The following is a 21,659-nucleotide window of genomic DNA, read 5'->3' as shown; positions in this document are numbered from 1 at the left end:
TCCGCACACCCCTGCTCCCCTCACCCAGCTTCCTGTTTACCCAGAGCTGGGGTGGGGCAGCTGGATGCCCGGGTTCTCTGAACTGGGGAAGGAGTTGGGGTGAAGAGACAGGCTTGCAGGTTAGAGCTGGAGGGGGGCCTTAGAGATCATCTGGTTCAGCAGGGAGGGAAACTGAGGCCCAGGGAGGGAAGGCAGCTTACAGAAAGTCAGGCAACAAAGCTGCAATGAGAACACAGAAGTCCAGATTTCCAGGACAGTCTGCATTCTTCTACACCCCGGTGGTGGGTGCTGGAGGAAGGACTGTGTCCATGTCCTTGAGAACTTGAGGGATGGATGGCTGCATTCCTGAGAAGAACTTATGCCCACACTGGACCAACCTCCTCCCTCCTCCTTCCATTCCCTTGCTCATCCCTAACCCCGAGAGCCTGGTGAGCAGCAGAGTTCAGCCCGTCCACAGAAATAGCAGCTGAAAGGGGCCTCAGCCTCACCACTGACTATCATCTCGCTGAGGAGGGATGGAAATGAGCATCACCTCCCTTGCTACACACAGTGTAGACAGGAGAGCGGTGAGGCATAGCCCCACCTCAAAGAGCCTTGCTGTCTAGCATGAGCCCCATCCATTCAGTAGGTGAGACTAAATGTTTATGAATAAATGAAGAAAGGACAAATGAATGAATGAGCAAAACAAAGCAGCAAGGATCCAACAAATAGTAATGGTAGACAGTGCAGTGGGAGTTACAGGGAGGAAGGACCAGGTCCAAGGAAGTTGGAGGTGGTCCTAGATCATCACCCCATCTCTGTCATCAAGTAATAATAATAATAATAATAATAATAATAATAATGCTATTATACAAGTAGCAGTTAGCATATGGTTGCCACTGACCTACACACTTTATGCATAGAAATTCTTTTAATCCTGACACAAACCTTAAGAAACTGAGGCACAGAGAGGTTAAGGAACTTCTAGAAGGCCACACAGTAGTGGCAGAGTCAGGATTTGAACCCAGGCTGTCTGCCTCCAGAGCCCTGACCACAAGACAGTTTAAAAGCTGAGTGCTGACTTCAGATTTGTGCATTTTAGTGTATGTAAATCTTGCCTTCCTCAGCCCCCCAAAAAAGAAATGGGGAAATAAAAGCTTGACTCAAGTCAACGATAAGCATGGTAAAAAGGTTTAGAGGCAGGGGTGCCTGGCTGGCTCAGTTGATTGAGCGTCTGACTTTGGCTCAGGTCATGGTCTCACGGTTCATGAGTTCAGCCCTGCATCAGGCTCTCTGCTGTCAACGCAGGGAGCCTGCTTCAGATCCTCTGTCACGTTCTCTCTGCCCCTCCCCTGCTTGCACAACGCGCGCTCACTCTCTCTCAAAAATAAATAAACGTTTAAAAATTAGTTAACTTTTTGGGGCGCCTGGGTGGCGCAGTCGGTTAAGCGTCCGACTTCAGCCAGGTCACGATCTCGCGCTCCGTGAGTTCGAGCCCCGCGTCAGGCTCTGGGCTGATGGCTCGGAGCCTGGAGCCTGTTTCCGATTCTGTGTCTCCCTCTCTCTCTGCCCCTCCCCCATTCATGCTCTGTCTCTCTCTGTCCCAAAAATTAAAAAAAAAAAAAAATTAGTTAACTTTTAAAAAGGTTTAGAGGTAAAATGTACTGATGTTTGCAACTTTGAAAGGTATCAAAAAATGAGATAGATAGGTATGTAATAAAGCACTATAGAAAATGTCGGTTTTAGAGTCTACGTGGTAGGGATATGTTCACTGTAAAATTGTCTCAATTTTGTTCTGTTTGAGCATTTTAATAATAATAAAATGTGTTAAAATTTTTTTCAAAAACAACCCTAAATATTGCCCACCATCCAGCATGGGGAACCTTGTGTGTGGGGGGGGGGGAGGGGGAAGAAATGCCAGGAAGTTTCTGAATTTGAAGAAGGAAATGCAAATGCATGTGGACCCAAGCATCAGACATCCTCCTTTTCCTCTTGCCTCCACATGAGGTCCCCAGTCTTCACCCTCCTCAAGAACTGGGTGTGCAGTCCTCCAGCACCCATCCCCCTCTCCATCTCAGTACTACTAAGAGGCCTTCATCCAGGTCTCTGTCCAGAAGTTTTTGGATCACTGCCCTTATTTTTGTGCTCAACCGCAGAATGCTGCCTCCTACAAGAAGTCCACCTAGATTGTCCACACTTCCTTTCCCAACACCGACTCGCCATCAGCTTTCTGTCCTAGACTATCAGCAGTACTCATGTACATCTAGTCTCTCGTCTGTCTACTGGTCTGTCTACCAGCAGGCCGCAGACTCTGGATAAGCCGGGAGAGAGCAGGAACCCTGGGGAGCAGGGGGGAGGGGAGGGGGGAGGGGGAGGTGAGGCAGTCACACCCCACAGTGAGGTGAAGCTGAGGGAAGAGAGTACGGCTTTGAGGTTCCCGGGGCCCTGGAGTCATCTGCTGTCCAGCCTCTGCCTCTGCTCCCTAAAGAATTTAATACAATCCACTTCTGCCCCCACTTCTCTTCGTGGCTACCTCAGGCTCTCTCCTCTCCACCTGTGTTTCTGCTCCCCAATCCAACCACATGCACACCCCCAGCATTCTTCTTGAACCCAGGAGGGTCCCAGTTTCTAGACCCTGGTCAGTGCAGCTGGCTCTGGTGTGAAGTCAGCTACCCCCTCTTTGTCCTCAAACAGGAACCAGTGGTTACGGGGCAGGAAGTGCCTGAGGGGAAGTTATGGGGCCCAGACACTCCTCCATGCCCTACTTCAGCCCTAGCAGTATCTGCCCATGAGAAGTGGCTCTCCACCCGAATTGGGCCCTGCTCTCCTGAGTGGCTCTGGGGCTGGGGGAGCAGCCCCAACTGCCAGGTAGTCCTGGACACCACCCTCCCTGTTTTTCACGGGTCCACACATACACTCAAAACCGTGTTTCCTCCTCCTCCAACAGCCACTCACCAGAACCTAAAACCATCCCATGCTGGAGAGGCCCCTATGAACTACCCGGTCAGCCGAGGGCAGAGGAATAGGGGTATATGCTGGGGCTGACACAGCTGGCTTTGAACCCCAGCTCTGCCACTTCTGGGCTGGACCTCCTTGTAAGTAAGAGTCTGAACTCAAGCCTGAGGTTCCCCACCAGGGAAACAGGCACCGTAGTACCCTACGTTGTGGGGATTCGCAGTGACAAATGGAAAGTGCCCGGTTCAGGGTTGGCACATAAGTGGGGCTCCTCAGCCCTGGAACAATTGTAACAGAGGGCCCCGCACTTCACAGATGAGGAACTTGAGGCACGTGACTCTCCCCGGGCCATTTAGGCTAGCAGAGCAGGGACCAGGTTTCCTGACTTCCAGGCCAGTCTTCAGTGCTCGACCTAATGGGAGCTTATAAGGAATGGAAAGAGGGTAAGGTAGCCCTCTGCACAGGGGAGGGTTGTGGGTAAACAGCAGTGTGTGCGTTCATGAGTAGGTGGTCAGAGGACACTCGGTCCAGGTGGGCAGGGGACCTCATGGGGAGGCCCAGAGACGGCACAGATGGCAGTGGGAAGCCTCTGACGGGCCGGTGGTCATGGGTGTGGGTGAGGTAACAGGTGAGAGGTGGGCACCTCTGATAGGAGGTGAGATAAACCAGATCCGGATGAAGAATCTGAGTCTGCTTTTCTGCCTCTAACGCTGTTGGATAGGGAAGCTGAGATACCCTCGGCCAACCAGGAGGATGGGGGAAGCTGAAGGGAGAAATGGGTCCCTGATACCTACCCCTTCTCGCCGCAGGTATATGCCTTTACCTATTTGGCAGCAGCCTGGGGCTGGGGGGGCTCCTGCTCCTGGCTGTGGTCGTTCTGTCTGCCTGTCTGTGTCGGCTCCATCGGAAAGGTGAGCCCCAGCCTCACCTCCCTCATTCGCCCACCACAATGCCCCATGTTGCCCCCACGCACCCCCTCTCCCGCTGCTTTCCCAGAAGGCCCCGTCAATTCCCACACACCCTGGGAGAGGAGGGTGGGAGAGAGGGGAGGACGGTGTCCAAAGAGAGAGGCAGGCGGGCGTTTGGTTTGGGCCATGGGAACCACAGAGATGTCAGCAAGTGAGGCAACACCGCTGGGGTTGGGAGAGTGATGGGGGAAGTGGGGGGGCCCTGCTGAGTTTCTTCTTTTCTTCCAGTGAGGAGGCTGGAGAGGAGCTGGGTGAGTCCGGGGGCGGGGGAGTGGGTGATGGGGACGAGCAGGCTGAGGGCTGAGAAGGGAGAGCAAGAGAAGAGAGGGAACACAGGGGCACAAGAGAGCCAGAGACGCAGAGAAAAAAAGGGGGAGAAAAAGAGAAATAAGGATGAGAAGCAAAGCAGAGAGAAAGTGTATAGAGGAAGGAAAAGGTAATAAGAAAGGAGAAAGAGTGTGGAAGCAGTGAGAGAGACAGAGAGTGAGAGAGAAAATCAGACGGAGAAGGAGAGAGAGAGATGCAGGGGGAGGGAAAAAGAGAGAGAATAATGACAACAGAGACGCAGGGAGGAAGGCAATGAGAGAAATGAGCAGGAGTTTAGGCTGGCAGAGACAGAGGGCAGGGAGCACTGAGGAGGCAATGAGGTACAGCGGGGTGGGCAGCAGCACAAGGAAGGACCCAGGGGAGGGGGCTCCTCCGGTGACCTCCCAGCAGCACCTTCTACCCCCGCCCCAGGCCCAGCTCTCAGAGCAAGAGCTCCACTACGCATCTCTGCTGTCCGTGCCTTGCCGTGAGGGGCCTGGCCTCAGCCAAAGGGAAGGCTCCAAGGAGGACCCCAGCAGTGACTATGCCTGCATTGCCAAGAAGTAATCCACCTGAGCTCCCCCAAACGCCTTCCCCCAACCCAGGACTGTGGCCCACCCAGTAAAGACCGTGGTCTCACCACCTTCTGTGCCTTGGGGTTCTCAGTTCAACTCAACTCAGTCCCATTTCAGCATGACTGCCATCAAAACTTAAGCAAGGTTATCTTCCCACCCACTCTGGGGTCGAGTAGTCATTTCTCGGGTGTTTAGGAACCCAAGCTTCCCTGAAGGCCAGAAAGGGTACATGTGTGAGCCTGGCTGGAATGGGGAGTTAACAGGTGGGGCTAATCCGATCCCATATGCCCCATTTCTCAGGAGAATCAGACCTAGCCCCCTGCACCCCAGAGAGGTGGAGGTGTTGAGTCCTGGATGGTGATGGGAGAGGCTCCAGACACAATTACTGGGAAGGTCGCTCCTTGGACCTTTCCAGGCCAGGCTTGGCAGAAGGGAGAGTTAGGAAGAGTCAGGGGACCCCAGAGAGGGACATTTTTGGGTACCTGGAGAATGGAAAAGGAAAAACATGAGACTCATAAGGAGTTAGTGGTGGGGCAGAGAAGGATTTATTGGGGTCTCTTGAAGAGGGTTGGGATGGCTGAGGTCTCGAATCACTCATCAGAGGCCATCTGAGGAGTGGCAGCATGTTCCCAGGTGACAGTGGCCTGCAGGAGAGACAACAGGGGTTGCCCATCGCCACAGCCCTCCTCTTCCTGGTCTCTGTCTCCCCCTCCTCCAGCTCTCTTCCACCATTGCCCTGGCCCCATTCCTTACATTTGCCTTGGTAATAGATGGTGCTGCCCATGGCCACAGAGATAAAGCTGAAGGCATAGAATGCCGCCCGAAGGAGGAGGACTGTGCTGGCCCCCAGCCAAGGAGGTCCTGAATGTAGGCGGTAGAAGGAAGGGCTTGGTAAGGGGGGGCCTCAGGAAGAAGCATGCACAGGCTCAGGGAGGGACAGAGAGCAGGAGGCCTCAGGGAAAGATTCCCAACTTCCGGGGAGAGGGGCCTCCCACCTCACCTTTTTCTATCACCAGCAGAGTCCCATTCCCTGTTCCAGCACCAAGACCCAGCACCTCCACCCTGCACACGTAGACTCCAGTGTCACAGTCTTGGGTATCCCAGATGTGCAGCTCAGCCTGGTGGTCACAGAGGAAACGGGAAGAGGCAAGAGGGGCCAGGCGGCCCCTGAACTCTGGCGTCTCATTCCTCACTTCCTTCCCTGGGGCCACCTTGTCCCGGTACCACGCGACAGAGCCAATGGCCAGCCTCCCTCTGCTGGCATTGAAGGAGCAGGGCAAGAGGGCAGCAGAGCCCTCCTGGGTACGAATCTCAGGGGGCTGGAACACCCAGAGAACACAGGATCCTGGCAGGCAGAGAGAAGACCCAGAGAAATGCCTCCCCACTTACAGTAAAGAAAAAGGACCAAGAGCTTGCCGTAGAATATCCCAGCTGTGTCCCCAACTCACGGAGGACCCAGAGGGCCAAGCACTTTGGTACCTCATGAAACCCTTTTCTCTCCACCAGGCTAATTTCTTAACATTGCTTATTTAAATAGTTTTTCGGGGGCACCTGGGTGGCTCAGTCACTTGAACATCTAACTTTTGATTTTGACACAGACCCAGGGTCATGGGATGGAGCCCCCACGTCGTGCTCTGTGCTGAGTGTGGAGCCTGCTTAAGATTCTCTCTTCCCCCACCTCTCTCTCCCCCTCTGTCCCTCTTCCCCGATCAATCATGCTCTCTCTCTAAAATAAATAAATATTGGCGCACCTGGGTGGCTCAGTAAGTTAAGCGCCTGACTCTTGGTTTCAGCTCAGGTCATGATCTCACAGTTCGTGAGTTCAAGCCCCATGTGGGGCTCTGCACTGACAGTGCAGAGCCTGCTTGGGATTCTCACTCTATCTCTCTCTCTCTGCCCCTTCCCTGCCCATGCTCTCTCTCTTGCTCTCTCTCTCAAAATAAATAAACCTTTAACAACATATTTAAAATAAATAAATAATAAAAATTAGTTTTTCAAACTCTTTCTTATACCAACTGTCATCCTTGCCCCCTCCCACCACTCCCCTGCTACATTCACTAGTAGGTTCTTGCTGAAATTTAACCTGTCACATTAAAATTGAAGTTCATTAATGAACGCGGCTCCCTAGTTAGCTAATAATTAACTATATTATTCCAGGTATTATTTTCACACCAGTGACATACTATATATAGTATACCACCCTTGCTACTTTGTTTTTTGTTAAAGAGCATCAACTAATTAAGTCTTCTGGTGACGACGTGGCTCTAATTGATGAAAATCCCTATCTAACTCATCCAAATTGATGAATTAAACCAATTAGTAAAATCTCCAATTGGATTCTCTAGTTGATGAAATTCACCTGCCATTCTTCTATTTCAGAAGTTCTCAAATTTGAGAGCACATGGGAATCACCCAGAGTGTTTGTTCAAATAGATTCCTGGGCCCTACCCCCAGAGACATTTACTCAGTGGTTTAAGAGTGGGGCCTGAGAATTTGCCCCAGGTTCCCAGCTGATGCTAAAACTTTGGGTCTGGAGTCCACACTGCATGTAGTTAATGGATATGGCTCATAGTTAAAGTCTCTCAGTTAATTAAAATCAGTTTCATTAAGAAACTTCCCTTAGAGTTAATTAGGTCTCCCAAACTCCTAATTACATCTAGACCCTAGATAATAAGACTTGTTTAATAGGCTTATTAAGCTCATCAAATTAAAATTGACCGCTTCAGAAAAAAAAATTCACCTCTTCCTTCTTTAAGCCCTTTATACTGGTTCTTTCAACTTTATCTTACTAGGGTGGCAGCTGAGAAGAAAGGGCCTCTGGGATGGAAGCTGGGGAGTGACGCTCCCAGCGGACAACACGGAGACATGGAGGGAATTGTGAACTGGGGGGTGTCCGCGTTGCATCAGCTTTACGGAGGACCCCACCTGCTCCCTGTTTCCTTTCCTGGCCACTCCCCTCAGGCCTCCAGGTCAGCCTCCCCCCATCCACCCTCCTCCCAGCCGCACACCCCCTCAGGGTTCTGGGAGAAAGCCCTCTCACCTGGATGGACCATGATAACGAGGAGCAACAGCATCCGGGGCATGTCAGAGGGTGTTTGTTTCAATTGGCGAGGGGGACCTGAGCGGTAAGCTCTGGGTGGAGAAAGAACAACCTACTACTCGTGGCCAGGGTTGCCAGATGGAGGTGGAGAGCTTCTTATGACACACAGGACTCTCACATCACTTGTCAAAGACCTCAACTGCCTAGGACCTCAGGCATCAAATTCTTGCCTCCCTGAGGAGAGAGGATGCTGCTAATGGCAATATCTGGGTCACTAGGAGGTAGGGGCAAAACATGGTCAAGTGACCCAAGTGTTTGAGGGCTAGGGTGGGGCTTAGATGGCTGCTAACACGAGGGTGGGTGGGTGAGACCAGGATGTGGTTCCCCTATCTTCTGAGGTTCGAGAAGACCAACGCTTTACTCAGAATAAGGCTCCAGAAACCCTCCTGGGCTCAGAGCTAACCTACTTCCCCTCATCTTGGCTCAGCAGTGCCCAGGCCCATCCCATCTGTTCCCTTTAGGCTGGCCCTCCCCCAAGGCTGCTCTAGAAATTCTATAATGGAGGGGATTAGGAGAAGCAAGCTGATTGGTGGTGGCAGCAGGTGGTTGCTAGGGTCTTTGTTTGGAAGGTTCATTTGCATAGCAATCAACCTGTTTTACTTAGATTGTGTGGACTTGGGTGGTTTGGCCAAGTGCAAGGGATGGAGAGATTTGTACTCTTTCATATTCAGGTCTCCATTAAAGGAGTATACCTCTCGCTGAGGGCTGCTTTACCCTATTGTGTTCTGCAAGCACTTATCATCCACCAGTAAACCGACTCATTTATTATTTTATTCACTACTTAGCTAGCATTTCTTGAGAAACTACCAAGTGCTCATTACATGAAAAATACTCTTACAGACACGAAGGAAAGACATTGAGTTCATAACTCCAGGGTTATATAGGGAATGGTACAAGAATATACCACAGACTCTTGTAAATGCATTACACACCGAATGAGATAGCACAGCACCTAGAAAAGGAGGGTTACGTATACAATGCTCCTCATGAGACATGGGCACAAAGGGTTAGGGTTAAGGTTAGGGTTAACAACCCTCACCCCACAGTTCTGGCTCCTTTTATATTAATACATCTTCTTCCCTTTGTGTCCCTGTTTCTAGCTCTGTTTCACAATACATTCGTGGATTGCAATTCCCAGTCTTCCCTGCAGTGATCTGGAGTTTTGTCTTGGGGAAACAGTAATCGCATGGTTAAGGATGCTGGCTTGGAGTCAGGCTGGGTTCAAATGCAAAATCCCCAACAAACTAGTTATATGATCTTGAGCAAATTATTTAACCTCTCTGAACCACCTGCACAAGAACATAGGCCACATAATCTGGGAAGGACTGACTCGATCTTTCTCCATCAGGAGACTGACTTCCTCCTCAGGGCCCCTAACCTGAGGGCGTGGAATTGAGGTGTCATGGCTAGGCAAGGGCTGCCCCCTGGTGGTCATGGAGCCTGGGGAGTCCTGAGACACCCAGAAGTGGTTTTTCTCAAAAGGGCCTCAATTCCAGCTTCCGTCCAGTCCCTTACCTTGCCTCATCCTATCAACAGACCATCTCCACCCCAAAGAGTCAATGTGGAAGAAATGGTTTCTTCTACTCAACTATGATAAGCAACTTGAGGAGGGAGCAGAAATCACCACCAGTGGACTGGGGCTGTAGGGCTGGGAAGCGCCACCGGCCTGAAGATAAAACTCCATACTTCTACAGTACACGCTCAATCACGTGGCACTGCTCCATGTCTCAGGACAATGCGGCTTTGAAGTCAAGTCAGCCTAAGTTGGAGCCCTGGTTCCCCTGCTTACACATCTGTGAATGTGAATAGCATCTGTCAATTTCCAGACTTCACTGTCCTGGATGCTCAGTGTATGTTAGTCCCTAGCCCCTCCCCAGTCTGGGGCTAGGATGACCATGGTTAAGCTCTGCCTGAACTCAAGGGTATCTTGCTCTACCTCTTTTCTGTACCTAAGATTTCCAATATCCAAAAATGTTGTGGATTCCAAAGATTGTACTTGGATTTTTTTTTTTTAAGTCCATCTACAATAAATCCTGGTAGAAGTGTAGATTCAAGGACCCTTTTCAATAACTCTGAGACTCTCTAAGGAACTTTAACCTGCAGGACAGGAACTGATGCACTAATCAGCACAAGGATGGAATTTTTCAAAGATACTTTTACCAGGGACTCAAGAGGAAAGCCAATGAATAAAGAAGTTGTGAAGTGGATGTATGTACATCTGTGATCTAACTTATTTATTTATTTATTTATTTATTTATTTATTTGAAACCAACTTTTTTTTTAAAGATTTTATTTTTAAGTAGTCTCTATACCCAACACGGGGCTTGAATTCACAACCCCAAGATCAAGAGTCCATGCTTTACTGACTGAGCCAGCCAGGCACCCCTCTGATCCAGCTTCTTTAACACCTCACTCTAGGCTGCCTTGAGGGTGGCCAGGACCAATTAACAAATAACTCAGAGCTCAGAGCAGGAAAAAAGGTGAAGACACAGAAGGAACTCTGGAATCCTAGCACAGCCACCCCACCTCACCTGGGGTTCCTTCCTGTGTTGGTAGTGGTGAGATGTGGTGGACTTCTCCTCTGGCCAAGTCTTTTTAAAGATTTTCAACTAATTCGTGGCCCCCAGGTTCTACTTTCAACCTCTAACCACAGCTACTCTTGAGGTTCCTGCATCGGACCTCACCACCTGCAGTCTCCTTGCCCTCATTATCTAATCTCCTTCACATTCACCAAGAGCAGGCACCTAACTCTCTAGCTTCCTCTCTGTTCCAGCCTCTGCTATCTCTCTGGGAGACTCAATGTCCATGGAAATGGTATTTCTAAACATTGAGGTGTAATTCTTTGCAGTAAAACGCACAGATCTTAGATGTACAGTTTGATATCCTCTGGCAAATCTACACATCCATGTAAACAACATTGCAAATGAGATACAGATCATTTCCATCACCCCAGAAAATTCCCCCATGTCTCTTTTCGGTCAATCCCTCTCCCCTCCCAGAACCAACCACTGATTTATACCCCTGTAGATTTATATCCCTATATTATGCCTCTATTCTTGAACTTCATGTAAGTGTAATCATATAGTACACACTCCTGCATATGGCTTCTTTCATTCTGTATAATGTCTGTGAGATTCATTTATTGTTGCATGTATCAGTAGCTTGGTTGTTTTTTTTTTTTTTTTAATGCTTATTTATGCATTTTTGAAAGAGAGCAGGAGAGGGGCAGAGAGAAAAGGAGACAGAGAATCCCAAGCAGGCTCCGCGCTGTCAGTGAATAGCCCCATGTGGGGCTCAAACTCATAAACCGTGAGATCAAAACCTGAGCTGAAATGAAGAGTCTGATGTTGGGGCATGTGGGTGGCTCTGTCAGTTAAGCATCTGACTTCAGCTCAGGTCATGATTTCGTGGTCCTTGGGTTAGAGTCCCACATCAGGCTCTGTGCTGACAGCTCAGAGCCTGGAGCCTGCTTCGGCTTATGTGTCTCCCTCTCTCTCTGCCCCTCACCCGCTCACTCTCTGTCTCTCGAAAATAAATAAACGTTAAAAAGAGAGAGACAGAGAGAGTCTGATGCTTAGCTGACTGAGTCACCCCGGTGCTCCAGTAGCCTGTTCCTTTTTATTGCCAAGTGGTATTCCATAATACAGATGTACCACAGTTTATCCACTCATCTAATGATGTGCAACTGGGTTGTATGAACATTCTCATATGTCTTGCAAATGATCTTTCAATACACTAATTTCACAGTTGCTCTACCTTGTCTACTCCAACCACCACCTTGATTCTACATGGCCTACACCGTAAATCATGTTACCATGGTTGGAATCTTACCTCCCCTTTCCCAGGGACATAAATCGATCAGGCCTGAGTCCCTCCAGACTCCTGTAGCCTATGCATGTGCTTTCACACACAATTCAGCTGTTGGAGACTTCTGAGTTTTTTCTCTTTCACTTTCATTCGACAAATTTTGAGCATCTACCATGGGGCTCACCTAGGCAATCTTGTTGTATGTAGCCAGTTTTTACTACTTCTTATTCCCTGTCAAGTCTCCAGTCTGTATCTCCATCTCCGTCTACACCTTCACCTCAGGCCTCTTTTTTTTTTTTTTCATTGTTTAAAATTTATTTTTGATAGACAGAGAGAGACAGAGCACAAGTGGGGAGGGGCAGAGAGAGACGGAGACACAGAATCCAAGGCAGGTTCCAGGCTCTGAGCTGTCAGCACAGAGCCCGATGCGGGGCTCGAACTCACAAACCGTGAGATCATGACCTGAGCCAAAGTTGGACGCCTAACCGACTGAGCCACCCAGGTGCCCCTTAGGCCTCTTTCTTGACACCTGAGTCCAGAATATCTACCTGCCCTCTAGATATCTCCTCCAGAGTGTTTCACAGGCATTTCAAAATCATCCGTGTCCACCCAAACTGGGTCAGCTTCCTATATTCCCCATCTCGATGAATGGAAACACAGTCCACCCCATCACTTAAGGTAAAAACGTGGGATTTATATGGGCGCCTGGGTGGCTCAGTCAGTTGAACGTCCGACTTCGGCCCAGGTCATGATCTCACAGTTTGTGGGTTCAAGCCCCACGTCGGGCTGCATGCTGACAGCTCAGAGTCTGGAGCCTGCTTGGGATTCTCTCTCTCTCTCTCTCTCTCTCTCTCTGCCCCTCCCTGGCTTGTGCTGTCTCTCAAAAATTAGTAATTAAACATAAAAAAAAAAAAACCCTGGGATTTGTGTTTTTCTACTTTCTCCCTCAGTTCCCCGATCCTATCCATCTCCAAATCCTGTCCATTCTGCCCCTGAAATATCTTGGGTATTTTCCCACCTCTTAATTCTCACTGTAATCAAGGCCCTCGTTACCTCAGTATGAAACTAGTACAATTGCTTCTCTAATGGACAGTGTGGTTTCTTCTCAATATCCATTCCACACCTCCCTCTCCAAGCGTGGAGGCTCAACCATCCATTCAACAACGCTTTTACTGAGTTCCGTCCACACGCCAGACATTCTGTCTTCATCTTCCCTATGTCTTTCTTCACCTCTCCCCTTCTCTTGTATCTCCCACATCTGTGTCCACAACTCCTTCTTCTCACTATCTTTATTCGTATAACTTGTTTCTTCCCTATCTCTCTATCCACACCCTATATCTCTCTACACATCTTTACCCAGCCCCCTTCACCCCTACACACATACATTTGCTTATTCACTAATTCATTCATTCAGCCAATATTTGGTGAGTGCCTACCATGTGCCAGGTACCTATCTCTCCAGTCATGTCTCTCTCTTCCCCCATTTCTCTCTATATTCTTTCTGTTTCCCCATCTTCCAGCACATCTCTTTCCCCCACCCATCTCACTCTCTTCCCCCCCATTTCTCTCTGGGTGGGGGAATGAGCCAAAGCTGGCAACGCACTCACCTTTTTTCCTCTGGGGACCCATTGCTACCTCTACCAAAAAGCATTCCCTGACTCCACCAGACTGGCTGGGACCACTCCCAGATGCCCTCAGATTCTCAGTACAAGGTTCTTTAAAAAAAAAAAAAAAAATTAACCTACAATATTAAAGGAAAACTTTAACTCACGTCCATCAGAAACTGACAAATCAAACAGGCAAATAATTACTAACAACACAGAAGAGTGAAACTGGATAGTTAACAAGCTTGATCTAGAAGAAATATGTAGGATCCTAGAAAAACTAGAAAATATGTATTTTTTTCTTCAGGTACAACATAGACACTTAGAAAAAAAAGAATCAAAATCATATAAACCACAATTGCTGCCCAAAAGCCATGACAATTTAAGAACAATAACAAAGAATATTTATTATATGCTTGGAAATTTTTTTAAATGTTTTTTAATGTACTTTTAAACTTTAGAATCTACCTGTAATGAAAATGTTAAACAAGATATTATAATAGAATTTAAAATATTTGAACTGGGGGCACCTGGGTGGCTGAGTCAGTTAAGTGTCTGATTCTTGATCTTGACATGATCTCAAGGTTCCTGGTTTTGAGCCCCACATCCTGCTTTATGTTGACAGCATGGAGCTTCCTTGGGATTCTGTCTCTCCCTTTCTCTGCCCCTCCCCCACTTGTTTTCTCCCTCTCTCTCTGTCTCTCTCTCTCAAAATAAATAAACTTTAAAAAAATTAAAATAAAATATTTTGAACTGAATGACAGTGAAAACACTGCCTATCTAAACTATGGAATGTAGCTAGAACAATTCATGAAAAAAATAAATGTGTATATTAGGAAGGAAAATTCGAAAGTCATTGAATTGGACAGGTATTTCAAGAAATTAGAAAAAGAGCACAGAACAATCCTAAAAAATTAAGAAAGAAAATAATAAAGATACTTTTAGAAATTAATGAAATAGGGGAGCCTGGGTGGCTCAGTTGCTTAAGCAACTGATTTTGGCTCAGGTAGTGATCTCACACTCGTGAGATAGAAATTGAGCCCACAGTTGCTTAGGATTCTCTCTCTCCCTCTACCCCGGCCCCCACTCACAGTCTCTCTCAAATAAAAAAAAATTTTAATATGAAATTTATTGTCAAATTGGTCTCCATACAACACCCAGTGTTCATCCCGACAGGTGCCTTCCTCAATACCCATCACCCACTTTCCCCTCCTCCACTACCCCCCGTCAACCCTCAGTTTATTCTCAGTATTTAAGAGTCTCTTATGGTTTGCCTTCAAATAAAAATTTTTAAAAATTAATGAAATATAGGGGCGCCTGGGTGGCTCAGTCGGTTAAGCGTCCGACTTCAGCTCAGGTCACGATCTCACGGTCCGTGAGTTCGAGCCCCGCGTCGGGCTCTGGGCTGATGGCTCAGAGTCTGGAGCCTGCTTCCGATTCTGTGTCTCCCTCTCTCTCTGCCCCTCCCCCGTTCATGCTCTGTCTCTCTCTGTCTCAAAAATAAATAAACGTTAAAAATTTTTTTAAAAAATTAATGAAATATAGAAGAAAATAGAGGGGTGCCTGGGTTGCTCAGTGGATTGAGCATCCAACTCCTGCTCGGGTCATGATCTCACGGTTCATGGGTTCGAGCCCTGGTCGGGCTCTGTGCTAATAGCACAGAGCCTGCTCTGAATTCTTGGTTTCCCTCTCTCTCTGCCCCTCTGCCACCCCTCTCAAAAATAAAACGAACATTTAAAAAAAGAAAAGAAAAGAAAAAATAGAGCAGAAAAAATATATATATTTACAAAGGCTACTAATATTAAAAAATCTCTGACCAGGGGTGCCTTCGTGGCTCAGTCACTTAAGTGTGACTCTTGATTTCGGGTCAGGTCATGATATCACAGCTTGTGGGTTTGAGCCCAAGCCCTGCATCAGGCCCCAAGATGACAAGACCAAGCCTGCTTGGGATTCTCTTTCGCTCTCTCTCTGCCCTTTCCACATTTGCGCTCTCTCTCTCTCTTTCAAAATAAATAAATAATAAATAAAAACTTTATAAAAAAAAAAAAATTTAGCCACCAGTGGGGTGTCTGGCTGGCTCAGTCAGAAGAGCATGTGATTCTTAATCTTGGGGTCATGAGTTCGAGCCCCATGTTGAATGTAGAGATTACTTAAATAAACTTAGAAAAACAAATTTAGCCATCAAAAAAAAATCACCGGGGCGCCTGGGTGGCACAGTCGGTTAAGCATCCGACTTCAGCCAGGTCACGATCTCGCGGTCCGTGAGTTCGAGCCCCGCGTCAGGCTCTGGGCTGATGGCTCGGAGCCTGGAGCCTGTTTCCGATTCTGTGTCTCCCTCTCTCTCTGCCCCTCCCCCGTTCATGCTCTGTCTCTCTCTGTCCCAAAAATAAATAAAAAACGTTGAAAACAATTTAAAAAAAAAAAAAATCACCAAACCCAGATAGTTATAAAACTTCCAAACCAGAGATCATTCCAGTCATATAAAAATTATTCTAGCTGTCAGGAAACAGGAAAAGTTTCTCAACTTAATTCATGAGATTAATGTAATCTTCATACAAAAGCCAGGCAAGGGCAAATTGAGAAAGTAAAATTATAAAACAATTTCACTCATGAATATAGATGCAAGAAAAAAAGAACTTAATAAAAATATTTAAAAACCTAAACCAAAATTGAATAAATAATACAAAACAACCTAACCAGTGTTTATCCTAGGAAAGTAATTCACTATTCATGCAATTTCTAATTCTGTTCATGCAATTCATTGCATTAAGAGATTAAGGAGGAAAATCCACCTGACCATCGCAGTCAATACAATAAAAGCGGTTGACAGATTTTGTTCATGATAACTACTCAAATTCTATAAGCAGGAAAAAACCCATTTCACAAGTCATTTATGATTTTTAAAATTATGGGCACCTGGGTGCTCAGTTGGTTAAGCGTTCGACTTTGACTCAGGTCATGATCTCACAGCCCGTGGGTTCGAGTCCTGTGTCGGGCTCTGTGCTGACAGCTCAGAGTCTGGAGCCTGCTTTGGATTCTGTGTCTCCCTCTCTCTGACCCTCCCCTGTTCATGCTCTGTCTCTCTGTCTCAAAAATAAGTAAACATTAAAAAAATTAAAAAAAAACAATTATGAATGTATGTCTTTATTCTCCCATGAAATTTAGTGTTCACTTTTGTTTTTATTTTTTTTAACATTGATTTTTGAGAGACAGAGTGAGAGAGAGCACCAGTGGGGGAGGGTTAGAGAGAGGGGGAGACACAGAATCTGAAGCAGGCTCCAGGCTCTGAGCTGTCAGCACAGAGCCCAACAACAGGCTCCAACTCACTGACTGCGAGATCTTGACCTGAGCTGAAGTCCGACGCTCAACCCACTGAGCCACTAAGTCACCCTAGTGTTCACTTTTGAAATAGTTTTGTATTTTTCTTCTGCGTCTTTCTTCCTGTTCGCATTCATACCCTCTTGTTATCTATCATCTGTTCTCCGAGTACTTGTATTTCTGATGTGTGTCCTTCCTTCACTGCTAAAAGGCTACACCAAGTTCTGCTGTGTTTCAATTCATGATGGAATTTTGGGTTACAATTTCCACGAGGTTTTGGCCATGTATTTCTGGTGCGTTGTCATCTGTCAGTAAATTGTGTTGCTCTTTTTTTACCTTTTTTCTCATAGCTAATGGAATACAGTCTTTGTTCATTTCTTTTTCTTTTTTTTTTTTTTTTTCCTTTTTCTTTTTCTAAAGAAACTGTATGTCCAATGTGGGACTTGAACTCAGGACCCTGAGTTCAAGAGTCATGCTCTACCAACTGAGCCAGCCAGGTGCTTTTTTTTTTCTTCAAATGTTCATTTCTTTTCGTCACTCATATTTAAATGAGATCGAGTTTTCTCAACTGTTGGCAGGAGTGCCTTGTGAGGGGGGGTGAGGAGAGGGTCCAAGATGGATTTCCAGATTTACAAGTTCAAGGGCTTCTCCACTTTTGCCATAACAGTGGATTATTTCCTTAAAATTTGGCACCCCTAGGGCGCCTCGGTGGCTCGGTCAGTCAAGCTACTGAGTCTCAGTTTCAGTTTCGGCTCAGGTTGTGACCTCAGGGTTTCCTGAGGTTGAACCCTGCCTCAGGCTATGTGCTGCCAGTGTGGAGCCTGCTTGGGATTCTCTCTCTCTCTACCCCTCCCCTACTCACGCTGTCTCTGTCTCTCTCAAAATAAATAAATAAACTTAAAAAAAATTTTTTTAATTTGGCACTCCTATACGGCCACTACCTTCTCTGCATCTGAGAGCGTCTCCTAGTTAAGCAAGTGTTTACCCCCAACCTGACGCTTCTTTATTTCCCAGGAGGCCTCACAGGCCGTCATCACCCAAGTGTGCATAATGTTTGGGTGATGCACTTAACATTAAGGAGAATTTGGGGGCACAGTCGGTTCGGTGTCTGACCGGCTTAGGTCATGAACTCGTGGTTTGGGAGTTCAAGCCCCTTGTCGGGCTCTGCTCTGATGGTTCTGAGCCTGCTTGGGATTCTCCCTCTCCCTATCTCTGTCCCTTCCCCACTTTCTCTCTCTTGCTCTCTCTCTCTCTCTCTCTCTCCCTAAATAAATAAATAAACTTTAAATAAATTTTAAAAAATAAAAGAATTTTGCTGGCACTTTCTGATATCTGCCACCTCTGGGTCCCTTCGGCCACTTAGTTATTTTTATTTATTTTTAAAATGTTTATTTATTTATACTGAGAGAGAGAGAAAGAACACACTTGCGAGCGAGAGAGCAGGGGAGGGGCAGAGAGGCAGAGAGAAAATCCCAAGCGGGCTCCGTCCGCACTGTCAGTGCAGGAGCTGACATTCTCCCTCCTTTAAAACATTCTCTCTCCACCTTTTACCAATACTCGAGTCCATTTTTTTTTTATTTTTTTTTTAATTTTTTTTTTCAACGTTTATTTATTTTTGGGACAGAGAGAGACAGAGCATGAACGGGGGAGGGGCAGAGAGAGAGGGAGACACAGAATCGGAAACAGGCTCCAGGCTCTGAGCCATCAGCCCAGAGCCCGACGCGGGGCTCGAACTCCCGGACCGCGAGATCGTGACCTGGCTGAAGTCGGACGCTTAACCGACTGCGCCACCTAGGCGCCCCATTCGAGTCCATTTAATCAGCCCTGCGCTCAGGTTTTCCTTCTCCGGGTGATGCCCTTCCTCCCAGGAAGGAGTATTTGTTTTTTTCAGAGCTGTCACTTGGACCCTCCTTCTCTCCCTAATCTTCCCTGACACGTTGCTGGGGACTGCCTCTGCCTTTTCAGTGTGGAATTTGGGCACACGTACTCATAATTTGGAGTCTGTAGGTGTGTCGGGTGTCCTAGTTTCAGTGAAAATGTAGTGTGTGTGTGTGTGTGTGTGTGTGTGTGTGTGTGTGTGTGAGTATGTGAGACACCAATCTCCTTATCGCTCTGTATGGTTTCCAGGAGACAAGAGGTGAAATTTAGGAGTAAACTGCTGCTGTGCTCCCCTCAAAGCCCTACAAGGAGGCTTTTTAGAAAAGAAAAGGCTTTCAGTAAGGCCGAGGTTTTCACCTGGCTTCAAGGAGAGCGTCTTGTTAAGCCCCTGGGTCTGGTGCACACGCCAGGAAACCCTTTTACCCATTGACAGTGAGAAACAGAGATGCAGAAATCCATTTCTCCCCAGACCCTCACACTCCCTCCATACAGACGTGTGCACACGGCATCAGTCAGAGTCTGGGGGAACACAGGAAACAGCACCCTCAAATTAGGTTGAGGAGCTCATTTATTTACAAAGCTGTGAGTGGGGTAGAGGGGAATCACAAGGGATATTACCACCCCAGGTTCAAAGGAATGAGGGAAGAAAAAGATTACGGCAGAGATTCTAACTCATTTTGTACCGCAGATGTCTTTGGCATTCTGGTAAAGCATAAAATAAAAAATATATAACAAAGTAAACCCATTATAGTTACAAAAATATTAATTAAAAGTTGCAATAGAGGGGCGCCTGGCTGGATCAGGTGGATGAGCATGTGACTCTTGATCTCTGGATTGTGAATTCAAGCCCCACCTTGGGCTAGAGATTACTAAAAATAAATAAATAAATAAATAAATAAATAAATAAATAAATAAATAAAATCTTCAAAAATAAAAGTTGTGGGGCATCTGGGTGGCTCAGTCGGTTAAGTGTCTGACTCTTGATTCTGGGTAAGGTCATAATCTCAAAGTTCCTGAGTTCAAGCACCGAGTTGGGCTCTGCGCTGACAGTGCGGAGCCTGCAGGCAATTCTCTCTCTCCCTCTCTCTCTGCTCCTCCCCCACTCTCTTTCTCTCTCAAAATAAACACTTTTTTAAAATTTGCAATCGGGGTGCCTGGGTGGCTCTGTCACTTAAGTGTCCAACTTTGGCTCAGGCCATGATCTCACAGTCCATGAGTTGGAGTCCCACGTCTGGCTCTGTGTTGACAGCTCGGAGCCTGGATCCTACTTCAGATTCTGTGTCTCCCTCTCTCTCTGCCCCTCCCTTGCTCAGGCTCTGTCTCTCTCTCTCTCAAAATAAATAAACATTTTTTTTTAATTTTTAATAAAAAAAATAAAAAGTTGCAATAGGATAAATCATGCAGTTATTTACTGCCACATTAAATAAAAGACATTTGTAATTTTTAATTTTTGTTTATTTTTAACAAAAGTGCTTGTCTTTAATTTTTTTAAATGTTTCTTTATTTTTTTAAAAATTTTTTTAACGTTTTATTTATTTTTGAGACAGGGAGAGACAGAACATGAACAGGGGAGGGTCAGAGAGAGGGAGACACAGAATCTGAAACAGGCTCCAGGCTCTGAGCTGTCAGCACAGAGACCGATGCGGGGCTCGAACTCACAGACCACGAGATCATGACCTGAGCCAAAGTCGGCCGCTTAACCGACTGAGCCACCCAGGCGCCCCAAGTGTTTATTTATTTTTTGAGAGGGAGAGACAGAGTGTGAGCAGGGGAGGGGCAGAGAGAAAGGGAGACACAGAATTCCAAGCAGGCTTCAGGCTCTGGGCTCTGGGCTGTCAGCATAGAGCCAGACGCAGGGCTTGAACTCATGAACTGTGAGATCATGACCTGAGCCGAAGTTGGATGCTTAACCAACCAAGCCACCCAGGCGCCCCTTATTATTTTTAGAGAGAGAGAGCAAGTGAATGGAAGTGACGGACAGGGAGAGAGAGAATCTTAAGCAAAGTCCACACTCAGTGCAGAGCCCCATGCAGGGTTAGATCTCACAACTCTGGGGTCAGGACCTGGGCCAAAATCAAGAGTTGGAAGCTCAAGTGACTGAGCCACCCATGCACCCCTAAAAGACAAGACATTTGTTTTTTATTTATTTGAAAATATGTTTTTAATGTTTATTTATTTTTGAGAGAGAGAGAGAGAGAGAGCATGAGCGGGGGAGAGGCAGAGAAAGGAGACACAGAATCCGAAGCAGGCTCTCCAGGCTCTGAGCTGTCAGCACAGAGCACATCGTGGGGCTTGAACTCACAAACCGTGATCATGACCTGAGCCAAAATCAAGAGTTGGGACGCTTAACCAGCTGAGCCACCCAGGCGCCCCTTAAATAAGAACTTTAAACTGTGGAGGTGCCTAGCCGGTTCAGTCGGTAGAATATGGGAGTTTTGAAGTTGGGGTCATGAGTTTGAGCCGCAAATGAGTGTAGAGATTACTTAAATAAACTTTTAAAAAGTAAATAAATATGGGCGCCTAAGTGGCTCAGTCAGTTAAGTGTCCGACTTTGTCTCAGGTCATGATCTTGCGGTTTGTGAGTTGGAGCCCCGCATTGGGCTCTGTGCTGACAGCTCGGAGCTTGGAGCCTGCTTCGGATTCTGTGTCTCCCTCTCTCAACCCCTCCACTGCTTGCACTCCGTCTCTCGCACAGTCTCAAAAATAAATTAACATTAAAAATTAAATTAAATTAAATTAAATTAATAAACTTACAAAGAACTTTAAACTGTGATGTGGTTTTTGACAAGGCAATACATGTAATGTGCCAGGTTCTCCATCAGCCAAAACTGGCTAGAAGCCAGAGGTGCCCTTGGTGTGGTCTGTACAGGTCAGTTTCCTGGGGCAGAGAGCAGTGTGGGAGAGGGAGAGAGAAGGGGCAAACAGAAGACTTCCAGCACACACACACACACACACACACACACACACAGACAAGTTTTCTGGCCAGTATATTTTTTGTCCTGTAAGCACACTCCGTGGAGCCTAATTCTAAGCAGCAGTTACCCAGGAGAGCACGGAATCATAACAAGGGCCCTTAGCAACACAGTGCTACTTTCATATGGGATTCTAATTTCATGGGGTTCTCATGGGGTTCTAGTGGGTCGTTTGTTTTTTTTTTTTTTTTTTTTTT

General features: G+C 46.9%; 2 protein-coding genes across 3 annotated transcripts; one reads left to right on the top strand and one right to left on the bottom strand.

Moving 5' to 3' along the window:
* Window positions 1-3,263: 3,263 nt before the first annotated feature.
* Window positions 3,264-4,851, top strand: LST1 (leukocyte specific transcript 1). The gene is made up of 4 exons (XM_040463392.1): window positions 3,264-3,377; window positions 3,744-3,845; window positions 4,131-4,153; window positions 4,641-4,851. Exons 1-4 carry the CDS (start codon window positions 3,350-3,352, stop codon window positions 4,773-4,775), a joined length of 288 nt encoding a protein of 95 aa, XP_040319326.1. The 5' UTR covers window positions 3,264-3,349; the 3' UTR covers window positions 4,776-4,851.
* Window positions 4,852-5,305: 454 nt separating this feature from the next.
* On the bottom strand, window positions 5,306-8,355 carry NCR3 (natural cytotoxicity triggering receptor 3). 2 transcript variants are annotated; one of them, XM_040463390.1, is made up of 4 exons: window positions 7,824-8,355; window positions 5,784-6,128; window positions 5,537-5,644; window positions 5,306-5,427 (listed from the first exon to the last, which is right to left on the bottom strand). In XM_040463390.1, exons 1-4 carry the CDS (start codon window positions 7,864-7,866, stop codon window positions 5,381-5,383), a joined length of 543 nt encoding a protein of 180 aa, XP_040319324.1. In that variant the 5' UTR covers window positions 7,867-8,355; the 3' UTR covers window positions 5,306-5,380. The 2 variants fall into 2 exon arrangements, with proteins under 2 accessions (XP_040319324.1, XP_040319325.1); XM_040463391.1 differs by lacking the exon at window positions 5,537-5,644.
* Window positions 8,356-21,659: the final 13,304 nt, after the last annotated feature.

Source organism: Herpailurus yagouaroundi, unplaced genomic scaffold, assembly GCF_014898765.1.
Source record: "Herpailurus yagouaroundi ecotype Mexico unplaced genomic scaffold, PumYag 393, whole genome shotgun sequence".
Lineage (NCBI taxonomy): Eukaryota > Metazoa > Chordata > Mammalia > Carnivora > Felidae > Herpailurus > Herpailurus yagouaroundi.
This window is presented reverse-complemented; position numbering and strand designations above follow the sequence as displayed.